The 23,248-nt window shown below is 38.5% G+C and overlaps 3 protein-coding genes across 4 annotated transcripts in view; 2 read left to right on the top strand and 1 right to left on the bottom strand.

Annotated features, from left to right (window-relative positions):
* tcf7l1b (transcription factor 7 like 1b) overlaps nt 1-13,033 on the top strand; it is a 36,625-nt gene extending 23,592 nt beyond the window's left edge. The window contains exons 5-12 of one of the 2 annotated variants that reach the window (XM_087794821.1): nt 7,942-8,077; nt 8,157-8,259; nt 8,635-8,718; nt 9,827-9,970; nt 10,055-10,217; nt 10,291-10,398; nt 10,479-10,530; nt 12,131-13,033. In XM_087794821.1, the coding sequence (XP_087650947.1) occupies nt 7,942-8,077; nt 8,157-8,259; nt 8,635-8,718; nt 9,827-9,970; nt 10,055-10,217; nt 10,291-10,398; nt 10,479-10,530; nt 12,131-12,597 (1,257 nt within the window). In that variant the 3' untranslated portion in view covers nt 12,598-13,033. The remainder of the gene's footprint in view (nt 1-7,941; nt 8,078-8,156; nt 8,260-8,634; nt 8,719-9,826; nt 9,971-10,054; nt 10,218-10,290; nt 10,399-10,478; nt 10,531-12,130) is intronic. The other variant, XM_087794828.1, reaches the window with a different exon arrangement.
* An 828-nt stretch (nt 13,034-13,861) lies between these two features.
* tgoln2 (trans-golgi network protein 2) lies at nt 13,862-21,239 on the top strand. The gene is made up of 5 exons (XM_087794792.1): nt 13,862-13,958; nt 15,935-16,150; nt 18,813-19,810; nt 20,412-20,495; nt 20,569-21,239. Exons 2-5 carry the CDS (start codon nt 16,096-16,098, stop codon nt 20,572-20,574), a joined length of 1,143 nt encoding a protein of 380 aa, XP_087650918.1. The 5' UTR covers nt 13,862-13,958; nt 15,935-16,095; the 3' UTR covers nt 20,575-21,239.
* Nucleotides 21,240-21,343: 104 nt separating this feature from the next.
* On the bottom strand, nt 21,344-22,664 carry LOC148088213 (dual specificity protein phosphatase 18-like). The gene has a single exon (XM_087794793.1). The coding sequence runs from the start codon at nt 22,540-22,542 to the stop codon at nt 21,895-21,897; it is 648 nt and encodes a 215-aa protein (XP_087650919.1). The 5' UTR covers nt 22,543-22,664; the 3' UTR covers nt 21,344-21,894.
* Between the last annotated feature and the right edge of the window lie 584 nt (nt 22,665-23,248).

Raw genomic sequence — 23,248 nt, forward strand, 5'->3', positions numbered from 1 at the left:
TAATCTTCTTCCACCTATATTAAGTACTTACGTAAACAAACTTTCTCCGCAAGTAGCCAAGCACCCTTGTAATATATACACTCACAAATATTTACTTTTATGAATAACAAATATTTAGACCTAAATGGCTCCTCAGCTGCCCTTAAGACGTTTTAATGAATAAGTAGTAAGTAGTAAGTAAGTTAAATGATAAACTTCTCAGTTCAAATTAGCCTTTCTTGGCGTCAAGCAAACATATACAACAAATATGTTTCCATTCTGTTTGTCTTCATTTGTGTTTTGTCCGATGATTTCTCTCGAGGGGTGTATATTAAGAGCTTATCCCAAACATTATCGAAATTCAAAATTTGTATTCGTGCTAATGAAGTCGCTCAGATGAAGAAAAGTCGTTAAATTCAAACACAAAGAGACAATATCGTATAAATCCTCATCAATAAATAGAATGGCTTCTTCAATACATGTTTATTAACATCTCGGGCGACGGTGTGACAGCTTGCACGCACCTCAAAAGAAGTGTGGATAAGATGACCTGTGATCACGTGATCATCAGGGGTATTAAGGGGAGGCCTTGTTGGAACCGGGAGGATGGAGAATGAAACCCCCCTGCTGTGCCCTCACCTCTCACTCTGGGCCACGAGCCCACATGGTCCTCCGGTGCCGACAGCGAGCCCCGGCTGATTATGAGCTCATTACTCCAGGAGAGGATCCAGGGAGTGGGAGGGTGAGCAGCAGGAGGACTCCCCAGGCCTGCAGGCTCCCCAGGCTCCAACCCTGCACTAATGAGAGCAAGGGGAGCGGATGGCCACTCGCGGGGGTCTCAAGGATTACCGCCCGGGGCTTCCAGGAGACCGGAGAGTCACTCTTGGAAGACGACAAGTCGCCGGACGCATCAAACCTGACATCTTTGTTTTTTGGTTTCTTGACGGGTTTCGAGGAGGTTATGAGCCCCGAGACCTGCCACACGTGCACGTCGTGCATGTCAGTCATGTATCGGCACCTTCGGGATCCTCGAGTCACTTGACTTCGGTGGAGTGTATTTGCAGATTATATGTTCATTGATTTATTAGCTAAAAAACGACGCCGCGCTATTTGAATAACGACTTAACTTGTGGAGCATGATTTAAGTCAAACATGACTTAATGTTCTTAAATATAAGGACAACCTTTTCCTAAGCATGACCAAGAGTAAGATGCTCTTCTTATACTGCAGTCAAAGTGATATTTGTATTTATCTATGACCTTAAAATCATTTTTCAGACCTTAAGAAATTATTAAATTGGAGTCAGAAAATGGAAATTGGAAGGAATATTGTATGAAAACCGGTGGCATTAGCAGTCATTCAAGATATTCACGTTACTTTAAACCAGGCGTGTTACACTCAGTCATACAGAGATCATTAGCAAATGATGCAAGATGGAGATTTGAGGTGATACACAAGTCTGAACACGACCGTCTTGTCATCGTGGAGATTGTTTCCATGAGGCCCGGGATGTTCATCTGAAGCTGCTTCGAACCCCAATCTTCTCAATTATTCAACACATTGTTGTTTAGCATTCAGTTGCTACTGCTTTTTGGTGGTTTACGGGGGGGTGCCGTCGCACTCGCAGGTCCAGCAATCCTGGTATCAGACCCAGGAGAGGGCTCCATGAATTAAATATCAAAGCAGGTGATGCAGTGCGAGGAGCCTGTCATTCCCTCACTTGTGGAACTGCTTTTTCTAAACCAGATCTCCTCATGGCAATTATTCATAGTCATCAGGACGGTTGTGTTGTGTTCTCGGAGTCAGCCGAGAGTCATCTGTTAGTGTCTGTCCCGCCGTTGAACTGCTCAACTCTCACTTAAGAGCGTCATCGTCAACGCGCAGAAGAATCACCTTCTTTGTTTGAATATTGTATTAGTGTCAAGCGCAACGGCGGCATTGAGAGGGACCTGTTCCTGTCAGCGTGACACTCGTCTCTGACTCACTGACAAGTGAATCGAGGCGACCAGCTCCGGGACCGCATTCCAGAGGTGCCTTTTGTCTTCAGGTGCTCGATGACGGCCATCACTGGCAGAGAGGTTTCAAGTCATAGGTGCTGTTGGTTTTGGCTAAAAAAATCCGGCTTCTGACTGGGGGGAGTCCTGGGAGATTTGCATGAGGCAACAAACCACCAGGATCCATCAGATTATCAAAGGCTTCGCGAGGACCGAACAGAATACTGATATGAAGTCTGGCCTCCTGCTGGGATGCGGGCAGAAACAGGATCCTGTTCAGCAGTGGAATACGGAGCCAACGCTTTGATTTCTGTCCAAGCTCATGAGAGGCTATTAGGGCGCTTTTACTTAACTTTTAATGCGTAACAAGTATCACTCTTTCACACGTTTGGACTGTATCTGGATGAATCTGTGTCATGACATAACGTCAGGGTGTACAATTCAATACATGTTTTAATAAACATGTAAAGATAACTCCAGCTAATGCTGTAGCCTGACCTATGATCCAAATAATGACGTCTTAAAATCACCCACAATTCATTCTATTGTGAGGATTGTTATGAAAATGTAAGTTCATAAAAAAGACTTTTCCAAAAGTAAACAAGAGCTATTAGCATTAGCACCCAGTTAGCTCACTGCCTAAGCTTGATAATAATTAATAGCACTGAAGCTACATTTCCTGTTTACTGTTTAAACCAGGGTTTGCCAATTAACTTTCCTAAGGGGCCACATCATATAACACGACTGACAAAAGAGAAAAGAAACCAAGTTAAATGGCCCTAATACGATGGAATATTAAAAATAAAATTGAAAAACAAGATCAAATGCGTAAAAAGATGATATTACCAAGTTACATTATAGTGTGATAGTATCATAATAAGATAAAATAATGTATAATTCAATGGATATTTTTATTTAAACAATCCATAAAACAACATAACTAAAAATGTAAATACATAAATGGAAAACATTTTACTGTACCAAGTATTTCCTGATGTGAAAAGTGATTAATATTACTAACTAAAACAAATAACTAGGTTGTAATCATATAAACCAATAAAATACATTGTTAGTTTTTTGTCAGAAACATGTATACGGTTTTATAGTTTTCCTCACAATTTGCCCAGGTGTAAAAACTTGAAAAATTATTTATTATTATTAATTAATTATTAACTTTTTCTTCCTGTTGCCGTATTTCTCCACATTTCTAGGCACTTAAACTATGCTAATACTGTTGAGATGTAAGAGCCTTAAAGCTAAGTTTAACCAGCTTTATTTCTACTATAATTTCATTAGATAAAACTGCTAATAAATGTTAAATTTCAGTCATACTAATGCATGATTTTACTAATTATGTTGTAATCTAGCTGTTCTGTTACTCCACCTCTATGTATACACAACATTACAAAGTTCAAATACCTATACTACGTTGAATCTAACATTAATATCAAAATATTATGCTAGGGTTCAAATATGCAAACAGATGTTGTGTGGCCCCTCCATTTATTTAAAGACCACTGGGGGTTTGTCCGTCAGCGAGTGGTGTAACGTGACGCCACTCGGCTCTTTATTATTCTAACCTAGAATATTACAGGCATTGACCTTTTCAGAGGCAATGACCAGACGAGAAGCACACGTTGTCTGTGATGAATGGCAAAGTTTTTGGAGCGCTTGATTTTAAAGACATACGACACGTCCAGTCCCCTCTCGCGTCCGCTTCCTGTTGCCGTTGACAAACAAGGCTTGGATTTCTCAGCGTGCCTGGCATTCTTTTCACTCTGTCTTTGCTGGAGTTTTGAAAGGCCTCTGAGCCTCCCACCCAGAATCGCCAAGCATAAAGACACACAAAGCTGTGGGGTTATTCAGTTTGTTCTAAGCTCTCTTCCCCATCGGCTGTTTGCCTAGTAATTCAATTCAGATGTGCAGGATCCAAAAACATGTTTGCTTGAATGAAATCCACCCCTCCACCCACATTGACCAAGGACTGTGCTTTTCTTAGCGCCGGTCCAAGTTGCACAGCCAGGCAAGGTACTGCCACCTCTGCCTTTTTAGCAACAGAATCTTAAAAAAGAAAGCCTCTCTTTCTCTGAACCGACCCAGCAACTCTTGCCGTGTTGTTTTATTCTCTCTCCTACCCTTCCTGTTACTATGTCTGACCACTCCAGTACTAGTCCGGAGTGTTTTTTTTACTCTCTAGCTTGAAGGTATGCGCCATTCCAGTCTAGCTTGCTAACAGGCGTGCCTATGTAACGATACCATCTGGTTCCACGGTGCTTGTTATCTGTACTATCATGTAGATGCTGTTTATATTTAAAACACGTCTCGGATTCCATGCGGTTTCCTTATTACACTCCGCCAGTGGGTCGTGATGGTGTCTGGAGCGGCTGCAGACTGGAGGGATAGCTATACATAAAGCCCATGAATGAGGCCATTGAGGCACGAGGGTGTTTAGTCTTGAGCCACCGCTTTTCCTGTATTCTATTATTACGCTATATTCCTAGAGAGCGCTTCGTCGATTAAGTATAACTTTTAAGTGATCCAAACAACTGCTTCAATGTTTGAACAAGTGCATTTGCTAATGACTTAGTTAATATAGGTCAGTGGTGGGCAATTAAATTTCCTCAGGGGCTGATGTGGGGGGTTAGGGTTAGAGTTAGAGTTAGAGTTAGACACTTAATATGCTCAAATTAATATTTTATAGATCTTTTATTTAGTTAAAAATCTGATATAAAAGCCTTAAATACTATTTTTATATTCACTTTTTTCAAAAGACCTTTAAACTAAAATCCTATAGTCATATCTAAAGACTAGTAATGAATAATGTTTATAATATAAAATAGATAGTTATTACATGACCTGTGACCTCATGGGGGCCACATATATGCAGTCCAAGGACCAAATTTGGAAATCATAGTAAGTAAGTAAGTAAGTAAGTAATATTTATTTATATAGCGCTTTTCCAGACCAGGGTCACAAAGCACTTTAACAATCAAAACAATACTCAAAAAAGTATATACTTTAAAGATCAAGATAATACTGAGAACAACACAGGAGCTAGTTCAACCGCAAACTAGCTATGGCAAATCTCAACTTTTAAAACCTGTAGTCTTTAGCAAGAAAAACAAAACTGATAAACCATGAATATGTAACAAAATGTGTCGAACGAAAGTTGAAAATTGAATTATACCCTTCTTACCAAGTGGGTTAGTAAGAAGGTAACAGCTACAATGACGTCCCTGGAATAGAAAGAGTGTGAAGTAAATATAAATAAATTAAAGTATTGTTTTGCGAGAAGATGAATCTACATATAGTTCATATCCTCTGTGAATCAATTAAACATCGCTTTAGCATCAACTGTAAGCAAAGACTGCTGTTGACAAAAGAATCGGAGCTCCGTTTTGGCCTCATCAGTCAAGCTCCGAGTTTAAACTAGGACCTCGAACTTACAAGTGTGTTTGGAGCACACGATTGGTGTATTCCAGGATATGAATAATTAATGGGCATCATTTCCAATTCTCACTGAAGTGCTTCCCAAAATGTGTTGGCACTCAGGTCTAGAGGTCTCAAACAGCCCTCACAATATACGCAAACTCCAGACACATTGTACACAAAGTAGAGCAGCAAAGTGCAGCTTAAATATACATGACATGAGAGATTTGAAGTTTTCGCGATTGAGCAACATTTCCAAAGGTGATGGTTTATTAACAACCTGGGAAGACGTGTTTCTGTTGTTGACCTCAAGTGCTCTAAATCTGCAGTCGCTAAATAAGCTTGTTTAACACTAGTAAATATTTTCCTGTCTTCCTCCTGGCTTTACTGGAATCAAAGAGTCCTTCAGACATTGAAGAAACCCAATTTGCAAAAAAGATTTAAAAGCAGGAAAGGTTGGACCTTTCTTTAAAAAAAAAAAAAAAAAAAAGTGGAAAAAAAACATGGCGGAGATTTGGAACAATTCTAAGCAGCGTGAAGCAAGAGAGTGTACAAATGTCTCAATGCAAACCTTGTTCCCCATCAGACCACGTTGGAGAGACGAGAGTCGGGAAGGGGGTGGGGAGGGATATTGAAGAAAGGTTTGCCTGGAGGAACAAGACTCCTTTCTCCCCCCCTTCTCCCCACCCCTTGACCCTCCCATGTGACAAGTTGAGCCAACAAGTGCTCTATTCAGCCAGGCAGCCAGGGGAAATGACTGCTGGGCCGAGCGCTGCCTAATGAAAGCAGAGACGCTGGTTGTTATTATTGTCTTCAAACTTTGTCAGAGGCACAACTGCAATTTGATCGAGGCTTTTTTAAACATTTTCCTCAGGTATGATTCAGCCACGAAAAGGAAAACACAAAAGCACTTTTTACGGTCATTTACACCTAAAAATAACTTCGCTGTAAACACCGTTGACTATACGGGTGTTAAGGAAGTTTTTTAAAAAGTACAACCCTGTATCTATGTCACAATTAAAACAAATATTCTGTTTTCTAAACTCGCTCGGCCAGTAGGGTTGTGTCGCAACGGTGCGTTCATGACATACCAGAAGTTAAAAAACAAACTTCCAACTGACCAGACCTGATCTTTTGTCGCTTTATTTTGGTTAAAGAAAATAAGCAGATGTTTTTTTTTAAACGTACTAATAACTTTAAATGAAGCGAGTTTACTTTATTTTGCTCCCGCTGTCAGACTGGAGTGGGAGGTGATGCCTCCAGTTGTTTATGGTAGTTTTATTTACTTTATCCTGATTGTGTTTGTTTGTGGCTTTCTGCTGCGGCTTTTTGGACTTGTGGCGCTGCTGTTTTTCTTTTTTTTTCTTTCTTCCAAACGGACTGCACAAACTTTGTGACCTCATCTGAGCAAATATGAACATCCTCACGTACTTCTTTAAAGTGCCCTTTGGTTCTGGTTGAAATTGTATCAGCTGGGTCGATCACAAGCGCAGCAGTGTGATGTTTACTATAAAGTAAAAGTCCCTTTCTTTTTTTTCTTCTTCTTCTACACATGACAGCTTGTTTACTTGATGTCCGAGTCTTCATCAAAGCAGTCAACACGAGTCATGTGCCGAATGAAAGAGTCAGGAGTGCAGCTGCGGATTATCCAGCGATCGGCGATGACCTTGAATATCACACGTTAAAAATACGGAAATTTGATTTCGCGGCCACATGAGTTGTATTTTAGGACAATAATTACTGTTCTATAGTTTCATTCTTTATCATTTAAGTTTAAAAAAAAAGTCAGCTTTATCTACTTCATCTCTGCCTAAACAAAATTAACAGTGTGTAATCTCATTTAGCAGATTAGCATCTGTTGTTTTAGCATTTATTCAACTGCCTATAGATAACAGTTAATGCTCTTAAACCAGTTGTTACCATGGCTAGTTATTTTATTAATACTTATTTGAAAACAAAAAAACGTAGCATCATTCAAATTTAATTCATGCTAAATGGAAGCATTTTTTAAATAAAGATATATCTTTTATCTCTCTACCCATATAGAATTAGAAATATGTGGATACGGTCTAAAAACTTGTTTATTTTGCATCAATTTGTAGCATCCTGAAATGCTAATGTTTATGCTAAAACATGCTAATGGTGTCAACTGATCTGCCAAATAAATGATGTCTTCTTTAGTTTATTATCTGTAAGTTATATAAAAGGTACATTTAAGTTAGTATATTAGTGCCAAATTAATGAAAATACGAACGTGTTTGTTGTCAGAATATTGTTTAAAAAGCAAAAATTCATCCAAAAGAAAACTTTATTATTATGAAAAATGAAAGATGCCCTTTAGTTACCTTTTGTCCAAACAATAAAGTTAGTAGGACCTTTTTTTTTGTTTGTATGAAAGATTTCTTTGTACCTTCAATATTTATTTAAGCTAAAAAAAACTGCTTTTTGCATGTTCTAATATTGACATAATCATGCTTTTATGCTAACTGTGCCTCACAGCTTAATAATTCTTTTTTTTCTGTCTGTCTCGTTTCCACAGTCGAATAAAGTGCCAGTGGTCCAGCATGCGCACCATGTCCACCCGCTGACACCCCTCATCACCTACAGTAATGAACACTTCTCCCCTGGCACGCCGCCCTCACACCTCTCCCCGGAGATCCTTGACCCAAAGACAGGTGAGAGTCAAAAAAAGTTTCCCCCGTTACATTTCTGTAAGCGCGTTAAAAATAATATCCTTTTTTTTTATAATGATAGGAATTCCTCGGACACCTCACCCGTCAGAGCTCTCCCCGTACTACCCGCTGTCTCCGGGTGCTGTCGGGTCCATAGCACATCCTCTCGGCTGGCTGATGCCACAGTAAGTCTGATGGAGAATCACCATTAAAGGGAATTTTCGGAGTGAAAATATGTTCATTATATTCACATAATGATATAAAAGTGTAATGTTTGTTCTCTTATATATTAAACAGTAATAATGTTATATAAAAAAAAGATTTTTACTGATGTTTAAGATTCTATTCACCTCCTCAAATGACTTCGGTTGGAGGTGATAATCGGATCAGTAAAAGGGTTCTGCTGCGGGGTCTTGTAATCAATTGCAACGGTTAAGGGGGGATTTGAGTGATGAGTGCTGGATTAGTTCTGCTGGGTTTGCCGTCAGCTGTTTGAGCCGCCTCGCACTTGAGACTTTTGGCTTACCCCTCGCCTCCTTCCTTCTCCGTGTCTCCCACAGGCAGGGCCAGCCCATGTACTCCATCCCTCCGGGAGGATTCCGTCACCCGTACCCGGCGCTGGCCATGAATGCGTCCATGTCCAGGTGAGCAGATCATGTTCAGCAACACCTTCACTTTCCCACAGGGAGTAATGTAATATCTGCTGCTGCTATTACACCCAGTAACCCCCGTGTCTGTCCTGTTTGTCACATTAGGAGGCACAAGAAAAGCTAGTAAGCAGCTACGCAGTGAATCAATTTAGCATATTTAACAAGTTTTAAATACTTTTTAGACTGTGGTTTCACACACGAAGATCACAGAGGATTGATTTAAGTGACCAAATTGAACACTTTTGTCAAGTTTAAAGTTATTCCCGGACTTAATTATGACTTTGAATTAATCCATTATATTGTCTTTTATTTGATTATCCTTTAACTTACTGGCTTTTATTTATCCTGCCAATACAAATTAAAATAATAAAATAAAATATTTTATTTTATTATTTATTTATATTTTATTTATGCTCACTACATCATTCCAAACTTAAATTTTTCTATTTTATTTAAGTTACATTGTAGAATAAACCCAAGTTGTCATTACAACATCAATTTTCTGTCTTTTATTGTCTGATGTGTGTGAATCATGTTCCTACCGACTACATTTGTGACCTCCAGCGGAACCTTTTTAGATATTAAATTAAAAACAATCTATTATTTGATTATACTTGAACTTGTTTGGCTTTTATTGTCGGCGGCTGATTCAATTTTCTCTGCAAATAAATCCAGCTAAAAATTATTTAATGGTTTTGAATTTTGTTTTTGGTCACTATCATTATATTTTTAACTGAGGTTACATTTTATAAATAACCAGAATTTAAATTCTGATTTGTCTAATGTTATCATTTTCATGATGATTTATTTATAGCACATGTTTCTAAACCGACTACAATTGTTTCTGAGAGCAGACCTTAACTTAATTCAAAGTTTAATTCTGAAAAAAAGACATAATCATTTTCCACCCGCTATCATAACAATTCCGCGGTCGGGTAAGAAAAGTGGTTTCAGGTGTGACGCCCATGCCGTCGCCATGACGACGACACGCTTCACTTTTTCTTCATCGCTGAATAAAGAAGCTTTTGAAAGACTTTTATTTGCACATGTGCGTGGTGGGATAAGTCCGTTAAAAACTTCATAATCTCGTCTCTCCCCTCAGCTTGGTATCGAGCCGCTTCTCCCCTCACATGGTGACTCCGCCGCCGCACAGCCTCCACCAGACCGGCATCCCTCATCCCGCCATCGTCTCGCCGGCCATCAAGCAGGAGCCCAACGGCGACCACATCAGCCCGTCGATGCACGCGTACGAACATCTCTACTTATGCTTTCAAGTCCATGTCGAAAGACGTACAATGACAGGGTTTCTTTTTTTTTTCTTCTGGATTAGCAGGAAGTCCCCCATCCCTCCTAAGAAAGAAGAGGACAAGAAGCCTCATATCAAGAAGCCTCTGAACGCTTTCATGCTGTATATGAAGGAGATGAGAGCCAAAGTAGTGGCGGAGTGCACTCTAAAAGAGAGCGCCGCCATCAACCAGATCCTTGGGAGACGGGTGAGTGGAACCCCTTTGAGGATGTGGCTTCACCTTGTGACGTACTCAAAACGAAAATGTTTTTTGTCCACAGTGGCATTCCCTGTCCAGAGAGGAGCAAGCCAAATACTACGAGCTGGCGAGGAAAGAGAGGCAACTGCACTCGCAGCTCTACCCGGGATGGTCAGCACGGGACAACTACGTAAGTCCAAAAAAACAAAAAAACAAAAACATTTTTGCGACGGTTGAACTCCTGTTTGACTAATTTCTCCATCTCTACAGGGCAAGAGAAAAAAGAGGAAGAGAGACAACAAGCCTGACTCCAAACCAGAAGGTACTATTTTTGATGATGTTGATATGTGTCTTAAACACCTGATGTCCTTAAACAAGTACGTACTGCAGGTCACGCAGAGTTGAGGCGTCGCATAAACGGATTAGGCTCAGTCATAAGGTGTCGCTGCGCTGATATCCTGTTTGTCATATTGATTTAGTTATGGCATTTAACAATGTTGCTCAGAGGCTGTGCAAACAAAAGAGACATTAACAGATCCAACATACACCCTGTTGGTAATCGCCATGTCCTTCATGCTGGAAAACATGTTTAGATTCATGCTTTAATTTCATGATTGTTAGATCAATATAGAACTTTATGATATACTTTTTAAATATACATGTATTTGCAGCAAAGTTTTTTAATACGTTTTAGCATCTTGTTTAAGTTGCTAACTTAAATGCGAACTAAAAGAAACATATGGTGTTTTCATTATCATTATTATTTCTATTAGGAAGCAAATACTTACACAAAATAGGTATATTGACAAATATATAGACCTTTATAATTTACTATTTCTTAAAAGGTATATTTGCAGCAAATTAACTGATACATCTTAGTATCTTGTAGCCTCTTATCTTGTTTAGCATGTTACTAACTGCATAGATGCTAAAGTGTTTTTTTTTTTATTTCATTAAACTAGGTAGCCCAAATTTCCATCAGATAGATAGATGAATAGATTTAAACATAAACTATTTGTTCATATGTATATTTGCAGCAAATTAGCAGTTTTTTAATGATACCGTTTAGTATCTTGTCAAGCATGTTGCTAACTGTGTAGATGCTAACAACAAAAGGAAGGTGGTTATTAAACTATGTAGAACAGATTTCCATCAGATAGATAAATAGTTAAATAGACTTTCATATAAAATATTTATTTATAGGTATATTTGCAGCAAATTAACAGTTTTTTAAATTATACAAGCATCTTGTTTAGCATGGCTATAGAAGTAAATGCTAGCATGCTAAAGAGAAACTTATAAAAAAACACAATTTACTAATTATTTACAGTAAATAGGAAAGAAATATATATGTTGGTATATTATATATGTTCGCAAATCAAAAATATTGTCATATATTTTAATGAATAAGTCCTAATGACTCTAAATAAATGCTAAGTATTTGCATGAGAATCATGGGGGTTGTGAAGGAATACTGTGGTATTTATTTATAAACAGAGCAATACCAGCAGGATTCTAGTCATTATTTATGTACACATCGTGTTTCCTGTCTGCTGCTTTATAATACTGTGGTCAGTTACGGGACACCATGAGTTCTTAGATGGTTCTAAGTTACTTTCGACCAACTTTACTGACTAATGCTCCGTCCTTTCTGCATGTCCTTCCTCTCCTTCACTAACCTCTTCCCTAATTCTTTACCTCGACAAGCAGCTTATGAGGTTCAGTGCCAATAGTGGCAGGTATGTCGGCTGCATCTCGGTGTAAAACCATCACACCCTCATGTCGTCCCCGCGTGTCTCACGTCATCTCCGTCCTCTTGTCATCTCCACCGCCTTTTGGCAATGAGGGACTCGTGCCAGATTCCAAAGCCAACGCCGGATTCATAATTCAGTCTCGTCTCTGCTTTGATTTTTTTCCCTCAGACTTCTCCATCCGAAACAAGAAGCAGTGCGTGCAGTACCTGCCCTCGGAGAAGATGTGCGACAGCCCGGCGTCCTCCCACGGCAGCATGCTGGACTCGCCGGCCACGCCCTCCGCCGCCCTGGCCTCGCCGGCCGCGCCCGCCGCCACCCACTCCGAGCAGGCGCAGCCGCTGTCGCTCACCACCAAGCCGGAGGGTCGCATGCATCATCACCACTTCTCCGTCCCCAGCAAGGCCTCAGGATCCTCGTCCTCCTCCTCATCCTCCTCCTCCTCCTCCATCTCCATCCCGCTGGGTACCTCAGGTAGCCATTCGTCCGCCCCCATCCTCTCCCGGCCCATCCCCTTCGCCTCCCTGCACCCCTCCATGCTCTCCCCCCCCTCGCCCTTCCACCAGGCCGCGCTCCACTCCCATCATGCCTTGTTCCAGTCGCAGCCGCTCTCCTTGGTCACCAAACCAACTGAATGAATCAACTATTTTATCTCCCATTTTTATGTTGCTGTACAATGCTTTTCTTTCGAAATAGATTTTAGTACTTTTTTTTTCACGAATATGAAAAGGAAGAAATACTATTGGTCAATATTTGACCGTCTCCTTTTCTACATCTCTCAATGAAACAATGTATTTTTTGTAAAGTTTACTGCAGAACTGGCTTTTGTTTTCATGCATTTATCCAATGAACCTCTTGTATAAAAGAACCAATGTACATACAGTTTCTTTATAAAAACAAACAAAAAAAAAAGAAACAAAAAATACATTTTCTTTGTAGCCAAAATCTGATTAATGGTAGTATTATGTTTTAAGTCCTAGTACTGGCCAATAATTTACAGCCCCTCTTTTCAATTCACGAGTGTGTTCCCCTCCCTTGACATGTTAAATAAACATTTGGAATTGTTTCTTTATACGACTGTCTCTCTCGCACTCTTTTTCAATGCAATTAAACAACGTTGAAATGTCACCGCCACACACCAACACCAACCACGTTGTTTTTAACAACCGTCGGATTAATGTCTAATGATTTCATCTCGCAGAGAAAACACAAGCGAAGAACCAGGGCAACGAAAAAATGTCACGCTCAAAATAAAAATAAAAGAAATAACAGACATCTGCTCCTTTTCCCGGAACATCCCATAACAATGACAAAAAAAAAAGCAGGTCAGCTGGATCCCAGAACAGCTCCGGTTTCCTCCTTCACTTTTCACTGCATCTTTATTCACATATTGGCACGTGGCTCAGGTTTTAATTAACTCTGAGGTAATGGGATGGAGCCCCTGGGACCTCATTAGGCGTTTTCAATAGAGCGAAAATACACAAGGTAGGTTACAGTTTTTGGTGGCTTTTTGAGATGAGTCGCCTTGCCAGGGACCGACCATTGATGTCAGGGCGAGGGTGGGAGGGTGGTGGGCACATGTCTAGGCACAACCAAAGAGCAATTATTTTGGTTCAACAGTTGCAAAATGACACTTAAAAAAAATACATTATTGTAGATTATACACTCAAATAAACACATTTATATAGGACTTTATTAACTGGACATTCAAGCCATTTTGTTTTAAGTGTTATTATATGTTTGTTTTCTGAAAACAAGGTTTGATTTTGCTTTAACTGTTGTCAACACAAAACTTTCAAGAGAAGAGCAAATGAGAGCGAAACAGATCCGGGTAAACACCACACCATCCCTGGTGTCATGGCTGCCCACATCATCGGTCTGTCATTGAGATTACAGGTAATGAGTTGTCAAAATAAAGCCTCCCTCAGGCCATCCACCCATCGCGAACTTCAAGTCTACCGGGACAGCAGCCTTATTAAAAAAACATGGACCAGAGCAGGTGAGAACTAAATGAACCGGTTATTCATGTTTATTTAAGTAAATTCCTTTTCATAATGTCGTAACTGTTTAATATCTAGAAGGGGAATTTACAACTGAATGTTCCTTTTTTAAAATAAAGCTAGATATGCAACTTATTCTCAAGTTAGATCAAATTGCTTGGTTTCGTTTTTGTAAGTCCTTTGTTTTGTTGTTGTTGCACAATGTTGAGGTTGAATTACACAATGTAAAAATAAAGTTGCGAGTACACACTCAGGAGCCATATCTTCACATTGACATGACCTTCAAATCCCCCTTATTCCAGGAAAGCTTTGTTTACATCACATGTGGCTCCTCGAAGTGATATTAATTGATCGTTTTTAGCAATATTCAATGAGCTTAGAGGGGCCCCAGCTGGCTTCTTTGTGACGCCAGGTATAGCCCACTGTGAGCTCCAGAACCTCCATCATGTTTTATTCATACCTGTTTGACCTTAAGATGCAAATGCAAATAGGTGTTGAGAATAAGAATAACAAGTGGATTTTTTTTCTTTCTTGAACAGTCAAATAGGTTACCACAATTAAAACAATTCATGACAAGATTATACGGGTTCTCCACACCCAGCTGAGATGTAAAACACACCCATTGAACATCTGATGATGATCTTATCTCCTCAGCAACACTCTTTGTCATTCACCCAACGCGTTTATTTGTTTATCTGATGCACAGCAGCAACCAACGTGGCACGAACCAGGAACAACACACACCATAAACAAGAACGAACAACAAGTTCGGCTTTAAAAACATATAATGGACTTGTCTTGTGTTCACTTTTAAAATACTGCCCTCTGTTGGTGGATATTGGTAATACAGCTAGAAATTAAAATCGTGTCAATTACTACACACATTTGTAAATAAAATACATGTGGCTGTGTACTAAACTATATTATCAGCATGTTAGTAACACCATAATATAATGTTGCTTAAATTTGATACTATTATTAAAATGTAATAATGCGTCTAACCGCAATTATTTTTAATAATAAAACTAGTGCTAATGATAAGATTGACACCAACAATTATACTTGATGACGTTATTATTATAATTACATTACATAATAATACTATTGTGCAAGGTACGGTACAAGGCCTTATTACCGCTCACTTACTTCTGAAAAAAAAGTATCATTTCACTTTCAATATCAACAACAATAAAGCAATTTAACATTGGTTAGAACTTATTTGATACATTTTGATTGAATCATTTCACTCTCATTACTGGTACATTTCCAAATTAAGATATCTGATACATTGTGTTACACTGATCTAAAATAAATACAATAATAAAAATAATAAGTAAGTAAGTCATTTATATATATAGAACGCTTTTCCAGACCAGGGTCACAAAGCGCTTAAACAATCAAAACAATACTCAATAAAATATATACTTAAAAGGTCAAGATAACACCGAGAACCACACAGGAGTTCCAGAAAATCAAGTAATTATAAAAATAACAATTACAAGGTATGATACAAGGTATAATTTTCATCGACTCACTTCCCTATCAAACAAACAAAGTGAAGTAATTATAGCTGGATTTAAGTAACTAAGTAAGTAATTAGTATTTATAGAGCGCTTTTAAAGACCAGGGTCAGAGGCGCTTTAAGTAAAATAAATACTTAAATATAATGATTAAAAATTGGGATTCAGGGATAATGTATTTGCAAGCAAATTATGAATAACTTTGTTTTATTTAATTTAATTTAAAATGTTTTTTGTTTATTCTGTGTGTTTTTCTCAGAATCACAAACTGAGCTCAAGTATCATTGTTCTTCTTCTGTGAACGCTCATGGCTACAGGGGTTTCCTCCAGTTTCATGCTCACAATGAAGGAACTCGACACTATAGTTTTCTTTTTGTAACGTTCAAGTCCAGCCGTAACCTCAACCCTCCAGCAGGTGTCAGTATGCAATCGTCGGCTCAATTCTGTCCCCCCAGCGCTAACAGTAGCCGAAGAAGAGGAGGAGCCCAGTCCGTACCCGGAAGCAGGAAGCGGATCGTGTCGTCACTCGTCAAACCTGTCGCGGTGTTTTTGTCAACGCGGACACAAAAGAGAAGACGTTTCCAAATCCATCTTAGAAATCCTCACAGCGACCACCATGAAGACCACATTCCCGGCTTTTGTGTTTTTGCTGAGCGTTTCGCTGGCGACAGGTGAGCGACTGGTGATGACGTAGGACGTGATTTATGATGAAGACTTAACTGTCATCTCTGTGTGAACAAGATTCAACAAACTACGATATGAGACGTAATGTTTAAAAAGAGCAGACTTAAAATAAATGACAACTAAATATTTTAATCCGCTTGTGTTCTATCAGACTAATACGATTATGGTGTAATAAATAAACATCGTGTCGTCATCAACATATCTAAGTCGTTATCAAAGATGCTTTTTAGATTTAAATGGACACTTGATCTTAACTTAATGACATGTTTTTATTTGGTTGCATTTTATTTGAATCCCATTTTCAATCACGGATGTGACACGTGTGTTCAAACAGTCTCACCTGGCTGGGATTCAACGGCCTTGAAACGCCGTCGGTTAATCGATATATTTTGATTGTATCATCTTACTTTTAATGACTGATATATTTCCAAATTAAGATATCTGTAGTCTCTCATTCTTTTATAGAATGGTTAACTTTCTGAGGATTATGAATTACACAACAGCTCATTGGTTCGTGACAAACGTTCTCAAGTGTCGTGCCTTGCATGTCAGCCCAAGGCCAGCAGTGACGTCATACATTACTTACTATTACTTACTTACTTGGTCCAACCTAAAAGAATCCACCTCATAATGGCATCAATGTGAAAAGGAGCTGGAGAATCATACATGAAGAATAACCTACTTTAATCAGGATAGATAAACTTTAATGATCCCTCTAGGCTGTTTAAGCAACACTTATATTCACCATCAAGTGTAAGAAACCAAATCACGGATAAATCTGCCAAAGCTAAACCGAAGAGATGTTTTAAGAGATTAGTCAACAGCAATTTAAGTCCACCAGAAGTAAAATTGAGCTTCAACAAGATACATACATACGATACCAGGGAGGCGATAACTGAATCAACAATTCATAAAAAATGAAAATCAAACACATTAGTTCCTTTTTTATTTGGTGAAAATGCAACAGTAAAACATTCAAACACGTAAACGCAGCCGTGTCACAATGTATAGACGGATAGATAGAACATTATTGATCCCTCAGGAGGTGTCCTTCGGGAAATTGTTTTTCCAAATAGCAATACACAGCAATACAGGCGATAATTAATAAAAAATAAGAACAAGAACAAAGTTTCCAAAAAAAAGTACAAGATAACACAATCCAAGTCTAAGTTGGAGAACATGGATCAAAGACAAATAACAAAGACCAAGGATACAAAGATTAACATGGAATAGAATTTCATGTTTATCTACAATATAAATTGCTGTGGATCCATATTTATTATTAAATTAATAGCATTTTACTATTCTTAATGTCTTCGTTTTTTTCTACGTCCAAATATATCAGTCTTTTAGATACATGGATGGATAGAAGGATAGATGGATAGGAATTATTACCGCTAACTTACTTCTGAAAAAAAAAGTATAATTTTACTTTCAATATCAACAACAACAAAGTTATTTGATACACATTGATTGTATCATCTCACTCTCATTACTGCTGTATTTCGAAATTAAGATATCTGATACATTGTGTTAAACTGATCTAAAAATCAAAATAATAGTAATTATAAAAATAACAATAACAAGGTATGATACAGTGTATTATTTTCAATCTTCAGCCATGGTGTTTGTTTAGTGCCACTAACAAAGTGCTTATTAAATCGCACAAACATGTCAATGGACTAACTGGTTTTAAATCATAGGATGCGCAAATCTCAGTGTAGGTGAGGCCAGCTAGATGCTGTACTAATGACTGCCTTCATAGCTGATTGGCAAGTTCTTTGTATCTTGAGACCAGAAGAGAATTCCCTCCCGGGCCCTGACGCTCCTCCACTGTGAGAAAGGCATTCAAAACCAAATGTTAATCTACTCAAATGACTCAAACGGGAATGACTGACATTTCTTAATATTGAGCTTGTCATAATTTCCCCTAACATACCGAAGACATTCTTGTAGTTAAACATCACAGAAACTCTTGTATTAATGGTAATAAATATTTGTTCTGTCATCGTGAGGCTTGAGAAATGTAAATTATATATATATATATATATATATATATATATATATATTATATGTGTGTGTGTATTCTCTGAATGGTATGACGACAATGATAATTTAAAAAATGAAGAGAAATATGTGTTATCAACCACATAACGCCTAAACAATGATGGGTACAGTTGGATATAATAAAATGAACCTGACCAGACTGCTGAATAAAATATATATTTATATTAATGGTTTAATAAAACATTTGTTGTGGTGTTTGCTAATCGTTACTGAAAAAAAAATCAAAATAAGAGGCGATGTATTTATTTTTATTTTGAGTTATAAATCAGAAATCTAGGGTAGCTGTGATTAATAAATCTTTTTACTTTAAAAAACTAATTTTACCATAACTGTCTACAAACTGAGTGTTGAAACTTGTATCGACGACAAATCTCAAAGGTGAGAAATCTTTTTCTTCAGGCAGTTTTTTAATCCATGCTTAAAATACAACCATGGCTTTATCAAACATGAGGAGACATAAGAGACGATATTTGAACTACTACTGTGTTTTACGAACATTAACGTTCTCTGTGTGTAAATACATCTGCATTGAGTCTAAATGATATAATCATACTTTGTTTTTATTTTTATTTTCTTATGCAGCGATTCCACTGAAGACAGGGAAGCCTCTTGTATCTGACCCAGCAAGTGCTACTGTGGCCATCAATAACGCTGAAGAATCTACAAGCAGTGCCTCAAGCCAAACGCTAAAAACTAGTTTGCAAAAAAGAACAGGCTCAGCTGAAGTGAAGACCAACGCTGGAGAAAGTGTTCCTCTAACTAAAGTTGTCGAGACTTTAAATAATCAAAACGCCGACAGTGATCCTAAAAGTACGGAGAAAATGACTCAAGAAAGCACAAACAATGAAGCAGATCATGGCAGTAAGACACCACCTGTGGCTAAGGAAAACCCGGACAAGGATCAAAAAGATATTAAGCCACCAACTCAGTCTGAGGAAAAGCCGGACAAAAATCAAAAAGATATTAAGCCACCAACTCAGTCCGAGGAAAAGCCGGACAAAGATCAAAAAGATATTAAGCCACCAACTCAGTCTGAGGAAAAGCCGGACAAAAATCAAAAAGATATTAAGCCACCAACTCAGTCTGAGGAAAAGGCGGACAAAAATCAAAAAGATATTAAGCCACCAACTCAGTCCGAGGAAAAGCCGGACAAAGATCAAGATGATATAAAGAAATCTACTCAGTCTCCGAAAAACCCAGACAAAGGTGAAGAAGCTATGAAGACACCAACTCGGGCTGATGATGTTCAGGAAGATGCAGGAGGCGTAACCGCGGATGAATCCGTAACCGCGGATGAATCCGTAACCGCGGATGAAGCTGCAACCGCAGATGAAGTCGACACAACAGGATACGAAAATGAACAAAATAATGAGGTTGTTTCCAACGTGGAGGAAGATAATGACGACATAATAGAAGTTGATGGGGTGCAGGACGATAAAGTGGAAAAGACGAAAATTGATTTGAAAAACAACGGACCAGTACCGCAGGACGACGAGGAGAGCAGTCACTTCTTTGCCTACCTGGTGTCTGCGGCAGTGTTGGTCGCCGTCTGCTACATCGCCTACCACAACAAACGCAAGGTAACACTTTTAATATGAGGTTTGTCGTTTGAATTATTCAACATTAATCTGTTTTATTTAAAATCGCCTCTCAAGATCGCGTCACAGAAATGGCTAAAATAGCACAATACAATTAAACCACAGAATAACAAAATAAAAACAAGACCATAAAACAAGGTGTGTGTCTGTTGCCGGTATTCTTTCCATTTATTGGTCCATTAGAGTAAAGTTTTTTTTTTCTATGTTTAGCTTCAATTTTACCTAATTTTGCTGTTTTTACTCATTTAACTTGTATAACTCTAGGGTAACATTTAACACAATATATATTAGAAATGTTTCATTGTTACTTTATAGACTTAAACATGGTGTTTCTATTTCAGTTGTGTTCTTAGTTAGTTTTTAAAATCTCCACTATACCAGATCAATTCAAAAATGGAAGGCCCCAGGGCTTAATCCTTGGCCTAATGTAATTCCCTTTAAATGCTCAAATGGGGTTCTGTTTACCTGATTCATCCGTTCGTGTAAACTTATCAACCGCTCTGATGTTTTCCAACCTTTAGCAAAACCTTTCAACCAAATCTATGTAATGAAACGGCTTTAATGTGGTTTGATTTCATTTCAGATCTTTGCATTTTTGTTGGAGGGGAAGAGAGGAAGAAATGGACGGCGACCTAAATCCTCGGATTACCAAAAGCTGGACCAGCAGGTAAGTTGACAAAAGTGAACTAATTGTGAGATTTTCCCGTAAAAGCTAAAATGTCTTTGCTTTTCTCCTACAGTTTTAATCACCAGAAAAGAGGACAAGTAGACGGACACTTACTTTCTACACTATTAACGACCACTACAAAGCTTTTTGCACGACTATGCAGACAACACTGTTGCCTTACACAGGAACTAAAATCAGCATGACGTTCTTTTGCACTTGTCTTCTGTGGCGACTCAGGATCCTTCTGAGCTGTGTGACGTTGAGCCGACCTTCCTTTTTTTTCCGAACCAAAATAAGCCATTTTGAATCTGTGTATTTATGAGTCCGTGTAAATGAATGGTAGTTCCACAGTCCAAAGTCAACATCCAAGACTTCCTTCGCGGAGGTGTAGCTGTCCTGGTGCATTGAAGAATATGGTGATATTTGTTGAAAATATGCGTAGAATTAGATTTGGGAAGATTTCTGATGCACTTTCTAATTAAAGAATGACATGGAGGGGGTGTTCTTAATGAAGTACATGTTCTGTTGCTGTGTTTTCTATTCAGGGATGAGGTCTGTGCCAAAATGCAAAGATTTTACTGTGATTTCTTTTTTTTTAAGTGGTGGTTTACCTGATAGTTTTTCTAGATGGGGTTTGTCATTTGAAGGAAATAACTTTATTTAATTGATTTCTAAGATTAGAAAAAAAAAATGGTTTGAAGGCCATGTGATGATGGAATAAAAGCTTGACTTGTTTTTATCTGACCTTTTACTTTGATATCTTTTCATTTCTTTGTTAGTAATAAAGGCTTTCATACCATTGAGGATAACTTTTTAACAAGCAAATCATGGAGATTAAAGTTTACATGTTTAGAATAGTCCAATAAGGTAAAACTTTATTGATTGTTTTTTTTTCCAATAGCCACATAAAATACAGCAATTTTTCATTAAAAATAAATCAAAATAAAATAAGAACAAGAACATAAAGAGAAAGAACAAGATGACACAATCTAAGTCTAAAGATAAGGAACATAGATCAAATAAAAACAAGACAAAGGATACAAGATTAGCATGGCACAGAACATCCAGATACTTTCACTCCACTCCTGCCCCCGAACTCAATAAATGAGTCCTTGAGTCTATTTGTTTTGCATATAGTTACTGGCTCTTAAATCAAGACACTGGCTATTGGAATAATCTAGAATCATTTAAGAAAGTGCAATATAATAAACACTAAAATAAAAAAACATAAGTCTCTTCAAGACATTTTTTAAATTTTAATTCTTCAATTGGAGCCATTTGAACAACATGGTAGCTGCGAAAAACGTTTTCTTACCAATAGAATACATTCTCAAGACAAGTTGTTAAAAAGTAATTATCAGAAACAGATTAAATACATTATTAATTGGACTCATTGTTGTCAGAGGGGGATCATGTCTCTGGACTCCTGCTCATAAATGTCCGGCATCTCCCCCATGGGGGTCGACACCATCCGGACTGAGCTGCATCCACGGACCTCCACCTCATAGCGGATCATCTGAGTCCAGAAGCCCGCGTTGGGTCTCACTATGGGGCGACACTTCTTCACCCACTCGTGGGCCTCCAGCAGGGTCACGCTCTCGTGCTTCACCAGGAAAGCCATGCACGCCGAGGCCGAGCGGCTGACCCCGGCGTTACAGTGCACGAGCGTGCGGCCCCCGCGCTCCGCGGTCACGCGGATCTTCTCCGAGATCCGGTCGAAGTAGTCCCCGAGCGGGGCGGAGGGCGAGTCCCGCACCGGGATGTGGAGGAGCTCCACGCCGGGAGGGGGCGCTGTGTCGCCGGGGGTCTCGGTGACGCTGACGACGCAGGTGATGTTGCTCTGGGCGAGGAGAGAGACGCTGGAGGCTGCTCGGGCGTTGCTGAGGAACAGGTGATCCGTGATCTGGTTCAGACCAGAGAGACCAGAGAGACCAGAGGGACGCGAACTCGGCTGACGCTGCGACATCAGGAACCAGCCGCACCGGAAGTCCTGCATGGACAAATAACCATTATAAGATTGATACCACCTGCTGGAGGGAAGCGTCATTACAGTTTATACAAGTCCTTTGAGCGTTAATTTTCTACCGATTTGTTTCTTTGTTGTTCAGTAAAAAAAAGTCACGTCAAAGCTTCAAAAAAACACATACACAAATTTATTGAAGCATTTCTTTGGTATTTTAATATTAGTAAAATTATTTTCTTCTTTTATTATGGCCCAACACAACTAAGACAACTCAAATAAAAGAAAAACGTTTTAAATATATATATTCTTGGATTGAAGCTTCTTTTTAAATGAAGCGGCGTTTTTCGATTGAAATAATGATTCAATATTTTCCTGTAATGATGGCGAAGTAGTTCTACTTAGAGAAGTATTTTTTCGAATCACGTTATTGTTCATAACTGTAAGTCAATAAAGTTAATTCTTTATTTACAAGCAGTTAACAGGCCTTGGTTACAGGAGAATTAACTTAATAATAACAAACAAAAAATATTAGTATTTGTAAATACTCAATGAACGGATAAAATGACGTTTTGTACTTACTTTTATTATTTATTTACGACTCTCATGACGTCCCCATGCCAACGAACACACTCAAACAGTGAACGAACCCACCTAGTGGCTCAACTGAAGAACTACAGTTATGAACATTTCCTACGTGATTCGAAAGAAAAATATCGTTTATTTTGGTGAAAACGAGATCACTAAATATTGCTATTATTAGATGAGAAGATGTGTGGTCCTTTTAAGCTCA

Source organism: Callionymus lyra, chromosome 1 (genome assembly GCF_982586985.1).
Source record: "Callionymus lyra chromosome 1, fCalLyr1.hap1.1, whole genome shotgun sequence".
In the NCBI taxonomy this organism is placed as follows: Eukaryota; Metazoa; Chordata; class Actinopteri; order Syngnathiformes; family Callionymidae; genus Callionymus; species Callionymus lyra.